Source organism: Phaethon lepturus, unplaced genomic scaffold (genome assembly GCF_000687285.1).
Source record: "Phaethon lepturus isolate BGI_N335 unplaced genomic scaffold, ASM68728v1 scaffold10862, whole genome shotgun sequence".
NCBI classification, from domain to species: Eukaryota; Metazoa; Chordata; class Aves; order Phaethontiformes; family Phaethontidae; genus Phaethon; species Phaethon lepturus.
In genome coordinates, this window is record NW_010522621.1 from 17,825 (window position 1) to 37,288 (window position 19,464).

General features: G+C 38.2%; 1 protein-coding gene across 2 annotated transcripts in view; it reads right to left on the reverse strand.

The window, feature by feature from the left end:
• The window catches only part of ACSL1 (acyl-CoA synthetase long-chain family member 1), a 36,930-nt gene that overhangs the window by 16,656 nt on the left and 810 nt on the right, over nt 1-19,464 (reverse strand). Inside the window, exons 2-10 of one of the 2 annotated variants that reach the window (XM_010281859.1) lie at nt 13,486-13,600; nt 13,043-13,107; nt 11,643-11,744; nt 7,760-7,859; nt 7,418-7,596; nt 4,621-4,653; nt 4,391-4,442; nt 3,499-3,572; nt 2,914-2,991 (exon numbers count right to left, since the gene is read on the reverse strand). In XM_010281859.1, coding sequence (XP_010280161.1) covers nt 2,914-2,991; nt 3,499-3,572; nt 4,391-4,442; nt 4,621-4,653; nt 7,418-7,596; nt 7,760-7,859; nt 11,643-11,744; nt 13,043-13,107; nt 13,486-13,600 — 798 coding nt within the window. The remainder of the gene's footprint in view (nt 1-2,913; nt 2,992-3,498; nt 3,573-4,390; nt 4,443-4,620; nt 4,654-7,417; nt 7,597-7,759; nt 7,860-11,642; nt 11,745-13,042; nt 13,108-13,485; nt 13,601-19,464) is intronic. The other variant, XM_010281860.1, reaches the window with a different exon arrangement.

Consider the following 19,464-nt stretch of genomic DNA (forward strand, 5'->3'; position numbering starts at 1 on the left):
ACTCCTGGTGAATACTGGCAAAGAGACTTTTCAGAATGACCTAGGTGTGACAGATATAAGTATCTACTGGTAGATACCTTCTCTACTTGGCCAGAGGCTTTTCCTTGCTGTACCAAAGCTAGAGAAGCAATTAGGATTTTGTTAAAAGAAATGATACCTAGATTCGGTATTCCAGAGGGTCTCTCTTCTGATAATGGGCCTTATTTTATTGCAGAAGTAGTGAAAGGAATTTCCACTTAATTCATAAAAGTATAGGAGTTACACATGCCTTGGAGGCCACAATCCAGGGGGAAAGTAGAAAGGATGAATCGGACTCTCCAAGGAGAAGTTGCTAAACTTTGTCAGGAAGCACATATTAAGTGGACAGAGACCCTATCCTTACCTCTTTTGCTAATTCAAATAACCCCTAGGGTCAAGGAAAAAGTAAGTCCCTTTGAGATTGTATATGGGAAAGCATACCCTGTGAACCTTCTGAGCATCAAGGGAAACAAAATGCATATAAAAGGACAGGTCAATATTAAAGAATATATGATTTCTCTTTTGCAGACATCTTCACTGCATAGGTACCTAAATCAAAAGGCTTCTCTTCTGTTAGACACACCAGTTCACCCATTCCAACGAGAAGACACTGTTTACATATGGACTTGGAAAGACAAACCACTAAAGGAGAAGTGGAAAGGACCTTATACAGTACTATTAAGAGACTTATACTGTGGAGTAGAGACAATTGATTCCTGGATACATTACATGCAGGTGAAAAGTGCACCAGAACCAGATCAATAAAGTATACCTCCACACTGTCCAGAAAACTCAAGCTTCAATTGAACAGGAGTTATGTAGGGGTTGAATGTCTACAAGGACAACTGTTTCAGTGTTGAGAAAACAAAAGTCTTGGAGTGGTTTTGATCTGTTTAATGCTCACTGTATGTAAAGGAAATTTGGTTTTGTGACTTAGTCATTTGTGAGAATCCATAATAGTACTGGGATTCTCCCTTACTGGATGGTTGACAAGCTTACTGCAAACTGGAATCATGACTGTCATAATTATAATTTGTATTGCCTTGAGTTTTGTTAAAAGGTTAGTTATACAAACTGCCACAGGAAACTATGTGATGTTAAGGAAAAGAAATAGTGAGATATATGAGAGCTATAAAGAAGATCTCATAGTTTCAAAGAGGGGAAAAGGATATCTGAGGATATGCAAGATTCTAGGGGGCACGTTGGTAGGAGTTAACACAATCAAAAAAGATTAATGAAACCAGATCTGGTGGTGAAGATGAAGTATTTGCACTTAAGCAGTAAACCATGAAGGCTTAGCTATGCCTGCACTCTTGAAAAATGTAGCTGTCATGAGGTAGTAGAATCCATAGTAACTGCGGCAAAGGTAAAGGTGGCAGGGAGCGATCGCATTCATCAGCTCAATTGAGGGACTGTCCAAGTTACCCCCACAGGGTAACTTTCTAGGAGCGTGTGCACCAATTTAAGTATGTGTAACGAATAACAGGCAATATGGTAATTATTAGCCAATAAATGTAAACTTGAATGGGTTTTCTATTGTTTTTGCTAACCTTGTAACAGGATAAATATGTGGTGATTCCTCAGTGTGGTGTGCTAGCTTTGTGGAATACCACCTAGCACCCACATCTGCGCAAATATGCTATAAATAACATACCTCTACTCTGTGTGTATGTTGGCATGTTGCACACCATATACGATCCCACTTTTGGGACAACACAGCCAGGGTCAAACCCACCACAACAGGTAAACTGTAAAGACCTCATACAGTGAGGAATACTGAGTTCCAAAGACTTTCTTCTCTTTTTAACCTTTAGAACACAAGTTCCTACCCTATTTCTACTGCATGATCGAGAGCAGAGCTTTTACCTTCAGATGCAAGACAAGCATCAGTAAAACAGACACTGAAGTATAACTAGTATCCAGGTTACCAGGAGAAAGAATGCTGAAAGCCTAAAGGCACTTGTACAGCTCGGTTAAGCTCTATTCCCAATCTTCATAATACATATACACAGACACATATGCACATACACATTTTTATACAGACACACTTTTTTGGTAGAAAGCTCATGTTTCCTAACTGAAATCACAGGACAATTTCTGGCTCCATGTGCCTTTTCACACTTGCATAGAGGCTGTTTATTTCCATACAAAAACTGGGACATGACTACCTTCAATATACATATTTGCAATCTCACTTAATGGTGAAGTGTTAATTCAACTTCAGTAAGTATGGTAATTAGATACTTGTGCCTCTACTGTATATAAGCAGCTTGAGGAAATTGCATCCTTTCAATAATGCATACCCCCCAGCTATGGGCTCAGAGGTCCTTATTAAGACTGACATTAAGACAACGTGAGTCCCCTCATCCTCAAAAATTAAGCACCAGGTTTTGCTATATGGTAAAACAAGCTATCCAAGAAAGCTTCAAAGTTTGTCATTAAATGGCATTAAAATCCCTCCTTTTTTATTGAAGTTTCTTGGAAGCAGTGGTGAGTTTAACCAACTTAAAATTAGTTTGTGTACGCAAGCAGGATACCACATTATAAAATAAATTTTTTAAAGTTTGCAGACTAAAGAATAGCATGGCTTTTTAATAGTGCACTGATTATATCAGAGGTAATTTCTAGGCAGTGTGCATGTGCTAAGGGATTATCATGTGTTCTAGTAAACCAGTTTCTTATTAACCCTAGCTCTAAGGTTAATGTTTATATTTTGGCATGAAAAACAATGGTCTAGTACTCACTGGATACTGTTTTCCTGAACCTTACCTCAGGCTTTCATACACATGTGCAAGAGTCAAAACAGAATAGTGTGTATCACTGGGATTCAAGAGACATGCATTCTGCAAGAAAAACAAGCTTCTCAGTAGTTCAGTACAACAAACAGGTGCTTACCTCAACAATTCTCTCAAACATATGAGCCAAGGGCAGGAATGATATCAGAACATCATCAGAGGAAGGCATAAATATTTTCTGAAAGTGAAAGTGTTAGTAAGATTAATCCTCCTTGTTTCTCTATTTTGTCTAAGTTAAGCACAACAGTGAAATCCAGCATTTAAGCTCTAGAGCATAGCCCTCACTTCAGTTTTGTTTGTGCTTGCTCATTTATGCAAGGGCTTTAAAAATTTTGGAGGGTTAATACACATTATAGCTTCTCCCATACTTAGCGCAAAAGGTTACCCTCTACACCAACCTTCTGATATAGAGCTTGCACTATAAGTCCATGACAGAATGTAATATAAAGATCCTGATGTGGATCTACAAGATTGAGATTTACAGTTTGATCTGATCAAAGCAGGTTCCTGACAGAAGAAACCAGTAAATATTGACTTTTGACCTAGCATGGGCTGAGTGCTGTCAAGTTACATTTTCACTTGGATCTTACTAAAAAAGACTAAAGTTAGTGAGATTTCAATGTTGGTTTTACTCTTGAGATTCTTCCCTTTATGGAAATCCACAACATTAACCTTTGCAGTTTACCTCTGTAGTTTTCACAAAAGCTGAAGCATTGCTGACTATGTTTTGATGAGTGATCATGGCTCCTTTGGGGTTTCCTAAGGAAGAAGCACATCAAGATGTAACAGTGAAATTTTTAGATCCTTTAAGTTACTAAACATTGGTAAAACTAATCTAGTATCATTTTAATCAATCAGTCCCTTCTTTGATATTAATACCTTTCTTTGTATATTAATTAAACAAAGGCAGAGAACTTGCTAACCACACGTTCAAGAATAGCTTGTAACAGTTAAGCAGTAAATTTGTGTTGAAATCCTCACTTTTCATAAGGAAAGCAAATCCTTAAGAAATTGTCATGTTTCTTAGAGAAGCTGCATCTGTGAAGATGCAGCTATCAAACCCAGACTAATTTCTGTTCTCACACATGCTTTAAAAGTATAGCTCATCATCATACTCTGCCCTCTTGCTCCCTGCCATTGTTGGGTATTGTCACAAATGTCAAGTGTGTGACATCTAGACAGTAGTCTTCATTTTGGTCTTATAGCAAGGTTGCTTAGAACGAAGGAACAAGTGTTGCTAATACAGTACAAAAAAAAGACTACAGAAGAATCCTAAGTCTGATGCAGAGCCCTTATTATAATGGAAATACAGGGTCAGTACTTATTTCCAAGTCCCAAAAATGTAACAACTGTACCCCCCCAATACTGCAACCTTGCATTGATCAAAGTGGGGGGGGGGGGTGTGTGGCACAGGGGGGGGGGGGGGTGTGTGGAACAAAGGGAGCCTTACCATAAAACTTCCCCAGCTATTTGCCAAAAAAGATGCAGCAGCAGGGGAGTCTTGAAAAAAAAAAAGTAGGAGGACTTCTGAATTTTGCACATACAGGATAATTTCTGCATAATGTAATAAGATGTACCTGTTGTTCCACTGGTGAAACAGATGACTGCTAGATCTTCTGGCTTTGGAGGCTGTAAGAGTTAAGAAAGTATTAGTATAGTTAAGATAGTAAGGAAAAATATTTTCCTGGACAAAACACTGAAATATCAGTGTTACTTTTGAGCTATGGGAAATGGGGAGATTTGCTTTTTGATCTACAGAATGCTATCCAGCTTCAGATTAAGCCACTTGAACTAATTTCATACTTACCATAGGTTTTTGCCTGTGTGCTCTTCCCAGCTCCTACAGAAAGGGAAGGGTGAAAGAGTTTAGAAAAGCCCATAACCTTTTTTTGCTTTAAGTTTACTGGATAAACATTTCCAAACACCATAATATTCCATTACTTAGACTGTCTGTTAAGGCATTTTAACTTAAGAGTAACAAAGGCTTTACAGGATGTTTTAGAGATATATAGAATAACTACCGTGTTCTACAAATACAGAAGTGATAACTAATCTAAAACTCTTGGGGTTTTTTCCAGCTAGTAAACCAGAAGACACTTACTAGAGAAGCTCAAAGTTAAGCAGTGTTATGACAAGCCACAGCAGGCAAGCAATCCTATACCTTACGCAGAAGACATGTGCCACTGACAATTGTTAGATAGATGAAGCAAGATTCATCTCAGTAAGCACCTTGCATCAATATCACTGCTTGTGAGAAAGACGACAGTTTTCCCATGAAGAGTCATTGGTGGTTTGCACTCATTTTATACGGAAGAGCACAAGATTCTCTCCTCCAGAACCTCTTCTTCCCTCCTTATCATTATTCAGGCCTGACCATTAATGATGCCAGTTAGGCAGAAAGGAATGGATACCAAGGAGATCCTTCTATCAAGGATATAGTGATTAAGAGGAAAGATTTGAAAGCTGATGTTCAGTATCTATGAGCTTTAAAGTTTCAAACCAAGACTTGTTACTGTCATGCCTATTTAAGATTAGAAACAATACTAGCTTAAGGATTTATGCAAATTAAAATGGACCTTTTGTTAAGTATAGCTTTGGAAGCACTCTGAGGGCAGACACATCAACTTCACCATAGCCTTTACATTCCAAGCACACAATAGCATTATGCATTACATTACTAGCTCTAGACTTCCTTTAGTACGATGTACCTGGTAGATTACCCAAAGAGGTTTAAGAAAAAAAGGAATGTCTGGAAACAGTTAACATTCCCATACCTGTAAGTTTGCCCTTTAGAAACAGAGCTATTATGCAAGTGTTTGCCACTATGGGTCTGCTCAATAGCATCTGCATTTCAGGTACCACCAGAAACTCAATACTTCCCTACCACCTGTTTTGAGTAAGATCTGGTATTTACTGGGTATACAGGTAAGATCTCCACATACTTTTGGTCTCCTAGAACAGAACTCCCAACATCTCTTCCTACTGAAGAGTCATTTATTCATGGCTACTCAGCTCCAAGTACCACAGCATACATACAGATATTAGGCATCTGAAACCAAGCTTACAGTATCTGGGAGATAGAGGAACTGGTCACATTAACCTATAAAGCACAGCTGAGCAATAAGCTTGAGCCAGAAATCCAGAAAACAAGTACTTAAGCTAGAAATAGTAATTCCGTTCTAGTCTAAAAACTCTTAAATAGTTCATAGTTGCTTTCTGTGAGACATCAAAAGCCTCTACCTCTTAAAAGTGACAAAACTTATTCCTGCTCACTGAAACACTATTAAAAACATTTTAACTCTGCCTAACTTCTGACATTTAGACAAGAGGCTCTTGGAGCACCTGTTACTGCATTAACCAAAACATCAGTTTTTTGGTGGTGTTCAGTAAGAGCTACAGAGTAATACCGGAAGTCACTACTTAAGCATCTAAACTTCTAACTTAAAGACAACATTCACACCCTAGTTTTGTTTTTGTGTAGCTAGAAGATCCAGTGGAAAGCATCTTCTGCCAAAAACTGGAGTTCAACTCAAGGAAAAAAAGCTGATTTTAGTGGACCAACTTGTAGTTGGGCCAATCTTTTTCCAAGTTTAACCCAACCCTTTTGCCAGTGAGCTGTGTAAGTCACTTACTCTGCATAATGTTTCTAGCCCCACTTCAACCTGGCAGTCCTGCTGAGGCTAGTTAGCTGTGATAATCATCTTTTTAAAAAGACATGCTGGCATTTTTGTCTCTTTACCAGAAGGTGGCCCTGTTAATATAGCAGTTAAGACTGCTGTGAAAACAAGTTCAGTGAAATGAAGTATTTCACACCAGTTACTGACACCTGCACAAGACAAGCACACTTATTTGGAGATACTGAAGTCCAAGTGAGCCAAGCCTTCACCTGAACTCCAGCTGGAAGCAGGCTAAGCCTGATTTCATAATCTCACAGTAAAGATTACTTTATGCAATTTGATCCTGGGACAGAGTTCTCCAAATAATGAGTGAAGTTATGAAATAAACTTGCATAAGAGATCTATGCAGACAAACTAACTAGAAGCAAAACCAAGACTTGATCATTAGCCAGCTAAGCAAAATGGTTTCTACTTCCAAAACCTGGGAGTCTCATTCCCTTACATTACTATACACTTACACTGGAACAGTTTACTGTCAGTTTCCTCCTCCCCCCAAAAACGTTTTGTAGATTCAGTGTACAGGGGATGATGCCATTTTTCACAGGACCAAAGCCCACACAGGCTCTTTTTTAAATAAGTATTTCTGAAGTATTAGTCACAGTATATAATTATCATGTTACTACTTCACATGGGCAAGCCTTAACACTCAGATCCGATATTTGGTCTGGACTATGTTAAGACACTTGTGTTCCGTCATCTTGGCATATACATTTTTACATTTTGAGCATTGTGAAATACTATTAGCAATTTGTTTTCCTTCTATTTTTTAATTTTTTTGTGTGTAAACTTCAACCCAAGAGATAGTTAAGTATTTTGAAACTAATCCACCACATTTTGTTCAGTCCTAAAAATCTGTTCAACAGACACTGTCTTCTTCCTCCACAGGTAAATGGGATGAAAGCAGTAAAGTAGGTTAATCATGCTTACCTCTATTTCTCTCATGCTGAAGATTTCCACCCCACACTTTTTGCCACGTTCCACAAGATCCATGCCAAAAGACTCCATGATAACAATGGTATTGAGTATTGGAGTTTCCCCCTTTTCCACACTGGTTAGTAGAAGTTTGGCCTTGTCAGGTTTGTCACAGAAAACCAATGACAAGTCAGCTGATGAAAAACAACATTATCAATATGACAAGCTGAGGTTAAACTAGATCCATACATACTTCAGAACATGGTAACAGAAGACTCTTCTGAAGAAGGCTGTAGTTCTGCCCTCAGTAGCTCTGCCATCGTACATTCAGTTGCTGAACTACTGAAAGTGTCCTACCTTTGTTCACAGTGTACGTAATTGCTTCAGTTCCCAGTGTATCATAAAGTGGCACCACCACCATGGAGAATGCATAGCATCCCTGTTCAATGATAACCCACTGCGCAAAAAGAAGAAATGCAAGTCACTGTTTGCCTATCATAACAGACCTCCAGGAAAGACTCATATTTGGATTCTAACAATGAAGTTAAGACAGAACTCATTTGGACAAGTCTTTCTAAAGAAATAAGTGGCATTTTGTATCATTTGTTTACTTTGAAGACATACTACATTATCTGTGGAAAGAAGAAATAAAAAAACAATAAGGACCTATGGGAAAGAATCTAATCCAATAAAATGCAACTCTGCCCCTAAGACTAATTTTAAGTACTTCTGAAAAAGTTAACATTAACTGTTTCCCTAGTTTATCTATTAACAGAAAGAGATTGAGTAAGAATATTTTTTCTTGGTTTTAGGTTATTGGGGTAGCCAAAGTCTTCAATATTCTGTATTACCATGGTGTATCAATCAGCAAAGGACTTGCTCATATCTTGAACACATATTAAATTTATATACACAGAGTATTCTTACCTCTACCTTATCTGCATCTCATTTTATGGCCAGTCACGCAACATATGCAGATAAACTAGAAGTCCTTTGGAAAGCCAGCCCCAGAAAATTTCAGCATTTCTCAAGACTAACCATTCTTTAAAAGAATCTAATATGAAGACTTCTATAAAAAAATGCAATTACATCCCTGCAAGCTGCAATAAGAAGGATTTGCCTGATAACAAGTGCAGTACTCAAACAATGCACATTACAGCCTTACTGTTCGTGATGCAAGCTGATAATGCTTTACAGCAAGCCTGATTTCATCTAACGTACCATTAAGGTAAAATAGTCATACAATTCTTTTTCTGGATAGCAGCTATTTGGTATAGTTTCTAAACAACTAGCTACACCAAAATACAGGGTAGCATGCAACTGCTGAAATGGGAGCCTCTGGACACATGAAGAGGCGGAACGTTTCAGTTTTTATCAAATAGTGACAAAAATTCCCAGACACAGTACCTTTAGTCACAGTTACAGCAACAAAATGACATGCATCTTTAAAAGTTATCAGATCTTACAATTCAACAAGAATTGCATTAACAAGGGTACTTTTTTCCCTTCCCCACCCCCAAACTTTGTCACACTTTCCAGTGTTTTTGCAGGACACTAGCCAGTTCTCTCACCCCCATATGATGACGACAAGTTCAAACATCATTCAGCTGGTTATTCCATATAATATCTAGTACAGAGACTATGTTAACAAAGTTGCTAAATCTCAGTTTTACAAACTATTTGTTACAGGCAAGTTTCCCAGATTAAGCTCTCTGCTGACTGAGACAGCCTTAAACACAGGGAATTCTGAAAGCATTTATGTATTAGGTAATTTGCATACCTCCTGTCCAAAAAGACTTCTTATAAGATTAGTACAAGGCCAGCTAACAGGAACTAGACTTTCATGCAGACATTAGCCATACTGCTAAGTCTAAACAGGCACTCATAACTAGCCATGAAAGGGTCCACTGAATGTTTCTTCCTAGATAGCATCCTCCTGTACATCTAACAAGAGGCAGCTGTATTGCTGCTCAGCAGCCTGAAGTTTAGTAGTTATTTTAATAGGGTGGGGGTCTACTGCAGTAGGCTTCAGAAGCTGCACACAGTGATGAAAGCTTCCTGTTGCAGCCTCCAACAACTCTTGCACACCATCATTCTCAATACAACAACCAGCATCTTTTTCTGGACCACCAAGACATTTTTCTTCCATTTTAACTTCTACAGTTAGGAGTATTTAAATACAAATATCAAACCTTCACATTTGAGTTCTCTCTTAAAGCCCAAGCAAGCAACTAATACTGAATACAGACAGCAGTCTGGAGGTTTCAACTTGTTTTCTGACATGGCTCTGGTCTTCTATTAAGGGGCAGTGTATATTTTACTGTCCTGTTTTCTCATTCCAAAACACAACTTCCTTGCTTGCAGAAGACATCATCTGTTTTCCAGTTACTCAAAAGAGAAAGTAACATTTTTATTTATAAATCCAAGTGTGGTTTTTTTTAGTGAACATTTAAGCAAGTAACATGTAGGATTTTCCCCATTAGGGGAGTTCCCCAGCAGTTGTTCCCTGAACTGACAAATGTGAATCATTTCACACAAAAAAAACCCTTCACATAATCTCCTGTCTGGATTAGTGATTATGATGGGGATGTCACAACACTCATCCAGCAGTTTTCAGCAGGGAAAATCCCAGATTTAAAATTGCTGGTTTAAACAAGTCTTTTCAGCTCATTCCTGACCCAACTCAAAGCCTGCTGGAGCAATGCAACTCAAGCACATTTTGCTCTTGGATCAGAGAGACAAATCACACTACCGTGCTCTCCTTCAGAAAATCCACTGACCCAGCAGCCAAAGACTCTGCACCCAAACTGGCATAACACTAACATCAGGCTCCTTTTTTACTGCCAGTTATAAGCACAGGAGACTGAACTAGAGACTCTGTAATACTATGTCATTTAATGGCTTCTTAGTTGGAGGCGTCCCAGCTTTTATTACAGAAATAAAGCTATAACTGTTAGAACTGGAATTCCAGCAGGAAAATCCAAAACAGCAAACTACTGCAGATATAGAAGTCTGGAAAAGTGTTGGGTTTTTTCTTTATCTGTCTGTGCAAGGCTAGAGTTAGGGGGTTTTTTTGTGCTACGGGTTGGAGAGGAAGAAGGTGATCAAGGTCACTTGTCACACAACTTGCTTTTTAATAACAGCAAGAAAAGTTTAGCGATAAACTGAAATCAGAAGGGATCCAACAGCAAGCTGTTGTCCAGCATGATCAAGACACTAAAACAACTTCTAACCCTATCAACACTGTACATGTCTCTAAATTATGGCATCCAGCTGGGAGTGTTTAATCAAGAGGCACAGTATATTTTTGACAAAACTTAAGAACAAGTCTCCTGACTTAATACAGGTTTGGATTGAACTAGCTTAATGCAGCAAGTACCAGCTGAGGCTACTAAGCACATAAACATAGGTTAGAGAAATTCAGTCCTATTCAATAGATTTAACAAACAAGTCTGGAGAATAAACATTCTAAAAATATTATGAAATATTCACTAAAACAGCAATCTAGAACCACTGCTATGTTAAAACAGATAGACAATAGTTAATCAATCTAAATATTCCATAGTTGTCTCAGGTTCCTAACATCATTTTGTTTTGTCAGGTGATCTTTAATTATGTCACTTTTAGTCTTTCTGCCCCCTTAAACTGCAATTAATTCTTAATTTTTGCCTACATCAGCAGTTCTCCCTCCAAGAATCTTTTTGCCCAGGGCCTCTGGCAGAGACAGAACTATCACCTTTAGCCATCTTCTATTTGTCTAAATATTTAATCACTAATTGTTTCTTTGCATTTGAAGGGTTTAAACACCTCCTTGTGACTTCTAACCACTTTCAATTATGTTGTAATCCAATGTCACTTTTTAAGAGAAAGCAAATGGTGATTACATTCACCAAGTACTGTATTAGCTTCCCATTAAACAGGCCTCCTCTATAAACTGGAAAAAGGAGAAAAGTTCTTCTGGATTCTCTGATTTTTCTTCCTGCTCTCCAGCCTCCTGCATTCAGCTCTGGCAGCCAAAAAACACTATAAGACACTAACAGTTGTGTCAAATATCAATTTTGGCTCTTAGCTAAAGATGCCATGTTTATGGCTTGCGGGTCAATGTCAGCCTTTTAAGTCCTTTCCGAGCACCAAATGAACTTATTTGGGAAACTCAGTACACTGCCAAAAAGCAACAGATTTAAGAGTGGGACACTTCAATAACAGCCAGACCACAAATAGACACTGTTAATTAAATTACCTCAGGTCTGTTTTGTGAAAAGATTCCTATATATTGAGTATGAGATGGTTTGAAGCCTCGGTGGAGTAATGCAGAGCCCACACACTCTGCTCTGTCTGAAACCTGGAGGGGCAAAAAAGAGAAAACAAAAAAATTGAGAGCAAGCTCATCAATACACACCCCTCAGAATGTTATTTTACCTTAAGTCTTACAAAAAGACCAATAACTGGTATTAAGTAGACAGAAGTTTTCTAGGCTATTTTGGATGTTCTCTATGACTTTGATAACCTAAAATATTGCAGTGCCATTACACTGCACTGATCATAGACACTATACTTGCACTCCATATGCAGCAGAAGAAACACTTTACCCAGTTGAACTTGAGTGTTAAGCATAAATTTAGGTGTTAAGCTCACATACATAGATCTGTTTTGCTGTGTCTGTATTAAAGCCCAGAAGTGACCCTGGAATTATTCAGCGTTATATTTCTGCTCAATCACAAGCACTACATACGCCATCCTCCTACTTCATTCAGTGGCTCTGGGAATAGCATTTCTCCCTTTCAAAAAGGGGGAGAATAACAAGGCAAAACCCAGCTAGTTCTATATACAAAGCTTAGGAAGGCAGTTTCCTAAATTCTTTCCATATAGCACATGACCTGAATCCATATTAATCACATGACACAAACCAAAAAGCTTTAATAATAGGAGGTTGTACCTAACAAGTGCCCAGCAAAATCACCCTGGAAAAAGTGAGTTCTGCTACATACAAAAAGTGTTTAATGACCTTAACAGTATGCAATAGGCAATGTTTATGCAAATTTGAAGACAATAACTGATTAAACCAGGAACAACTCAAGAGTGCACAGCTGTTCGCAGAGATTTGCATAAAGATATTTTTAGCAATCACAAAGGACCATGCTACTAGTTAGAAGCATATCTGTTAACACCCATACAACCATCATTCAGCACTATGGAGACAAATCGTCAAGAAGCACAAATAACACCTGTAGATAGGACTTTTCCTAGTGTAAAACAAGCCTCCCAGAAGCAAGCACCTAAAGTAGTACGAGTCTGAATCCCTGAATACTACTTCAAAAATGCAGCCCTTCAGAGGCAGTGTCCAAGTTCTAAACAATTCAGCAATGAGATGCTAAAAAGCTGCCAAGATAACCCAAAAAAATTCTGAATAAAACCATTAAACTACATAAGCACAGGAGATACTCTACTCTTCTCCCCCTTGCACATATCTGAGGCTGCTCTTTTAAGATATTCTAATAGGAACTAGAAGCTTTCACCAATATTCTCCTACTACTTTAACACATCTATAAATAATTAATATTTGTTATATCACATTACTAGACATTGGATCAATGGTCTCAGCAAGCAAAAGCAGATCTAGCACTAAGAGAAACTACTTACCTCTTTATAGGAGATCCACTCATATGGCTGGTTTGGTTTTCTAACACCTAGACATGGACCATTATCTAAAAAATTATAATCAAAAGTTACTCAAAATTTAACCCCCAACTTCTCTATCCTGACACCAAACTACACTCAGTGTTAAGCCTCTAGATTCTTCAGAGACACCTTCAGAGCACATTTTTTTAGAGGGGGCCAGGGAAGGAAGCTGGGGAAAGACATTGGGGCAACAAGGTTGGTTTAGGCTAAGGAACACAGCACTGACATTATTCACACAACTCTGCTTCATAAGAGGTCACAGTTAAATTTGCCTTCAAGACAGCTCACATCCAGTACATTTATCATATTGCTAGGCAGACATCCCCTAACCCCAGCTGCATTTCAAAAGAACCCAGACCTTTAGTTCTGACATACTGTTGAAAAATTTTTAAAGTTAAACTTACTTGATACTTGCACACCCCTTTGGAAGATATCATAAACTGTTCTCACATCATCATAGTAGTAAATCAATAGTTCATCGCTGTTAAGAAGAGAGGACCTTCGAGCATGCTCACCACCCTAAGAAAACCAATTAGAAAGGTTTAGACACATTTGTTGGTTGTAAACGAACAGGAATTTCCTGAAGGAATAAGAATACCTCATCCATTAAGTTTTTTTATGAGCCTTGGAAAATTCTGCTTAAGAGAATTTCAGTTCTTTTCACCACCAGGGGAAAAGATCTGCAAGGTTTCCTAGGATGTTGTTTAAAGAGTCAGACTGCTCCCTGCATTACTAAAAATCTGTCAGGCAAAAATCTTGTTCCTCAGCTACCTGTGATAGCACAGAAAAAACGAGAACCACAAAATGCCCTTTGACACTCCTTACTAGACACAGGTTTTTTATTAAGAAATATTTTACTCTATTATTGCAGTATATAGTATAATTAATTCCATCAAGCTTTCTGAATCACTCTAGCCTTGGAGCTCTCTAGATACAATATTAATGCTGAGATCCTAATCTACTTTTCTAATTAAGATTATAAAATATAATCACATTTCAAACTATGGTTTCAAAACCTAAATTATTTTAAGGGCCAACAACACTCTAAAACAGGTGTTCTCCTAAATAAAATACTCTACACCTGATCAAAATTTGAGTCCTTTAATCCAATTTCAAGTTCCATCTTACAAAAAAAGGCTTCCTCCAATCTAATTAGAGGCAGTCAAGACACACTACCTTGAGGATTAAAATCACTGTTTTTCAGCAGGTACACATTTACATAGGCTACAACTGGAAGTCAAGACAATATTTTAATCATTTGTAGTTTTAACATAGCCTTTTGAAAGAGACTGATGAAAATCAAGTTTCACAAATTGCAGTTATGCAATATTATTGGGCCACATTTATTAGTCCTGCTATGGTAACAGACACCTTACAAGCAAGTTGTTAGCAGGAAGAACCTCAATGGTTAAACAGAAGGTCTTGGATAAACATTGTATAAGATTTTCTCTCAGTGGGTATAGTCAACTACTGGCTCTTTCACAAAGAGAAATTCTGTACCAACTAAATCTGTGACCGAATTCTGACATCATCCACAATGTCAAAAACCTATTCATATGCAATCATAGGCTCTTCCCAGCCATTGGTTTATTTTCCTGTTTCCAAAGTACCCTGGAAGACCAGAGAGCATCTGTTCATGTATAAGCCAAATGCAGGTTTATCTACAGAAGATGTCATATTGCCCGTGTCCACAGAAGAGAGCTAGCACATTAAAGGCATGTCAGAGAGGAAAAAATATTTTTAACACTAAAACAAGTCTAACTTGTTTTCACAAAATGCTATGTGCAATGCACTGCTTGCCACTCCTTTGACAGTAAGCAAAAGCCTACACTGTGAACATGACCCAGAACAAGTTAATGACTGGCTTACCTCTAAAAATTTGTAACATTAGAAATTCAAGAGCACACTTGCACTCAAACCAACATCTACTCTATGGAAAATTAACAGATCACTAGTACATGTCTCTGCCTAGGAAGAAAAAAGCAAGACTGCTTACGTTAGTGCACTGGTTTCACAAATCTTGGATAACCAAGGTTAGCGTCTAGATTTTCAGTTTTACCACCTCTGGAGCTAACCCAAGGAAGATCACACAATGTAGTTTATAAGCACAGTCATAGGTAACATCAACAAGTTCAATGCATCAGCACCGTGTTTGATGTACTTATCTTAAGCCATTACTTGGCAACAGTCAAGAAATATTTGTTTTCTCCTCATGTGAGCTACTCCTGTTTTGTTTACACACCCTATTACTCAGCACCACAAAACACAGTTTTTGCAGGGCCTGAGGCACTAACCAAGTTTGAGGATAAGACTTGTCAGACAGCACACTGCTTAAGGAGACACTGCACTGTCATTCTGAGAAGGAAAAACCTCTAACAGACTACTATTGAAGAGACCCCATGAGTTCTCATGAGTTTTCAGTAAAGGGAACCATAACCAACTTACGGTTCTGCTTACCTTACTCTTTTTCCCCAAAGTAAAGTGAAATTAACTGAATTTCCAACAGCGCTAGAGTAACAGTTTTGCTGAAGAACACCCAGCTCCTTGTGTGAAGGCCATTAGGAGTTCAATGTTATTCTTCAGAAATGCAGTGAAATACACCTGAATATACTGAAGATCATTTAGACTTTACCTTAGGCTCCCAGTTTGAACTCACCTACTAGGCAACGTTATGATTTTGGCCTACATTTTGCTTCAGAGTAGCAAGAACTACAATTTTAAGAGCCTGTCCAAAGGGTCCTTATCCAGAATATTTGTGCACTATCAGCAAAAGTTCTGTTTGCAGCCAATTTTTTTCTAAAAATCACTGGTCACTACAACCAAACATCTGAATCTCAGGGCTGGAATGTTTGGCTGATTTCATACAAGTTATTTGAATGGGATTTAACAGATCTGTCCAGTACAGAGGTAAGCACTCAAAAGGGTTGTCAGTTTTATCGACATGTTTCTTCTATTGCCCAGCCAGGCAATAAAGTCTTATTAGTGTGAGAACAGCAGCTGGTTACTCATGTAAGGCAGCCCTTGCAGGAGCTCAGGGAGTTGCAAGAAGCTGACCCATTACACAGCAAGTGCTGGACATCAAGTAAAGCCTTGGCATCAGTTCAGAATGGCAGCAGCTGAAGGAAACAGATTCATTCTACAAAGACATCTATTACTCTATCAATGCCTGTTTGGGTCACATAAGATGCTGCTTTTGTCCAAGTCATGGGTTTGCTTCTTGTTGACACAGGCTTCTTCGGATTAGCAGTACTGTCAAAACACACTGTTGGCTCCACCATGCCTTGGAGTCAAGGGACCCAATTTCCATTATCCTGAGGGGGAAAGTACACTAGCAAGTGGTGCTTAGGTCACCAACATGCATATTCTGAGCAGCAAGAAGCTAGAGTTTTTAGACAGCCATATAATTTGAAGCGTGCTAATCCCTAGGTAAGCATACAACAACTAAACTCAATCACTTAATAGAAAGACATGCCTTGTCTTTCAAGAATCACTTGATTAGACAAGTACAAGCTAGAGTTCTAGTAGTGTATCAGGAGAATGCAAGGAGGTTTCAAAGTTTTCATGAGTTGAATACCTCTCCCCATATTTTAATGTCTTGTCTTATAAGCCAGAGTGAAATCCAAACTCTTACTACTAGAAAACACTGACATCCTACTGTTTATTTATATGCTATCCTTCTACATGCTTTAACAGAACTTGAGCCAAATGGAAGTATTCGGGTTTTTAAAGCAAGATGTAATATATTTGACAGCCATACACCTGGACTCACATCAGTAGCCAAAGTTGTCAGCTATTAATCACCAATGGGAAGAGCAAATTGGAATAAGACAGATCCAGATGTGCCTACAGTTACAGGCATTATTAAGGGTGTACAAGTTTTGCAAAAAAATGGACTAATGCCCTATTTCTACCATTACTGTAGCATTGAAATTCTTAATATAGTGCATGATTGAGTACAGCATGAGTCTCAGCAATGCAGTCCCACACTAATAGGACTTTCTTTAGAATTACTCTTCATTAATCCTGTCTCTCTTCCTACAGACAAGGGATTCAAGTGGATCCTGAAAGATCTTCACATATACCTCTGAGAAGTTCCCCTGAAGAAAGATCAGTTTGGGAGCTTTGAAGACAAATTTCTTTCAGTGAAATGTAACTGTAGTATGCATAAAGATCACGCTCCACATCTTTTAATTGTGGCATCTGCTCTAGAAGAGCTGATACTTTCAGTAACTCTTTGTACTGACACTCAACTAAGCGTGCAATCTTTATGCTCACTCAGTGATGGTTAAAATGGGTCACTGGGTGCTGGCATAACAAATCAAAGCTTTCCAGAGATGGGGAGTGACCTGGAACAGCAGTAAATAGGATTTTTTTTCTCCCATATAGTTATGGAGATTAGCAGAACATGTAGAAACCCTACTCCAGTCACTGACTTCATTTAACTTTGTTAGAGGCCAAGAAAATAAGTCACAAGAATTAAGCAGAAGCTTATTTACAGTTCAGAATTTTCATTGATAAACAGGTAGATCAGATATGAAAACAGCAGAGAATAGGAATTGCCTTCTGCCATGTCTTTTTTGAAGTACGTTACTTACTCCCTAGACCTTTTAATATTGCATTGCTTAGCCAGAAAAAAAAAGTTAAGACATAATTTGAGAGCAGTATTTGATATTTTTTTTTCTACAGAAGTAAAAACACATGTATAAGAATGCAGTAAGTGAAGTGAAATTCTAAGCAAAATGTAGCAAGAAACTGAACCCCAAGCACTATATTACACTCTTGTTACTGTTAAGAAGTACTATTTCTAACAGACACTTGAAACTTGCTTCAAAGCATACATTCTCATTTGATTAGTTTGGTACAGTTCACAACATTAAGGGCTGTATCTGACATCTCAGTAAACAAAACTAGATAGATCTTGCTCATTTCAACACATTCTCAAAGTTTGAGCTCTTGTTATCAAGACATGCTAACACACTCATCTGTTTTTCACTTAAGTTTTACTACTGTTCAATCTTCCTATTAAAATGTATTTTCTGAAGACGCAATGAAAAATAATGCTGTTATACCTATCTTGCTCTGATCAGAGATCTGATGTTAATTAGTACAATATGGATCAATGATGCATTAAGTAGTTTAGGTGAGTCTCATAATACCAAACAATGATTCAATCATGGAATCCAGCAGTGATGAACAATTCAGCTTGAAGAGGTAAAGGCAGTGAACTGAGACTGCTGTCAAGAGCCTCAAGCAAATAAACATTTATCACTGTTTTTATGGCCAGTTAAGAGCCACAGTTTTACCATCTTCCAATGCAAAGCCCCCCAGATTTGCTGAAGTCTATACTGACTAGTGGGGTCCTCCACAGCTCAAAAGCTTTCACAGCTAGTTTATTCCAGACACCAAACAGGCTGCTCTACAACACTACACCACCCACTGTCAGGCTGCTTTCAGGATTGGGAAAGCTCACCAGTAGAAGCAAGATCTAACCTCTGGATCCTTACTCAACATGTATTCCTTGAAAAGAGGTATTTTTGGCAATTATCACATTGCTGGAACATATTTTTGTTTCCCCTTTGTGTACTTAACAGCAGACCATTACTTGCTATAGTAACATGACATGCCAGTAAGCCTACTGTATACCATACTGGGAAGAAGATTAGGAAATAAATGCTGCTAACTAAACTTTTGAATGAAGGGGTCAACTAATGCTTCATACTTCAATGTCAGTATCATGAAATATTGCAAAGAGTGACTGATTTGAGGCTATGACAGGAGTTTGCTTTGCTGAAGTTCATGAAAGTTTACCTACTGTAAATCTCAAACTGCTCTGCCATATTTCTTTACATCAGTTTGTAGTCACACGTACTCTTAAACACAAGAGGTCATGTTAATTGCATTTGATACAGGACAACTAGATGCAGTTTAGCCACACAAAAGAATGGGCTGTAAAGGGAGTTGCAAGTATACATAAAAAAAGTCTATAGTGGTAGTTTGACTACCAAGAGTAATGCAAGAAACTGTCAGCCTTACAATCCTACATTTTGCAATTATCTCCTTTGAAGATCACACCCTTTCAAAGCTGTCTCCTTCCTTCAAAAGGAGGAAACACCTTGTCTGCCCTGAAGAAATACAGGGGCACTCTTGAAAGAATAAAATAAGTGGTAAAACCTTGACTCTGTAGCAAACAGGGGAATTGGTATAACTGCTGCTCAGGAAACCCTAGCCATGTAATCAGTCATCTATATTTGCTTCTAAGCAACAGTTCCTCCCAGTCAGACTTTCCATATTTGACTTCACTATTAAAAAAACACCACCTAACAGCAACTGTCTGCCTCTAAAAAGCACAAGACAAAAGCTAAGCTAGCATATCCAGAGTTCAG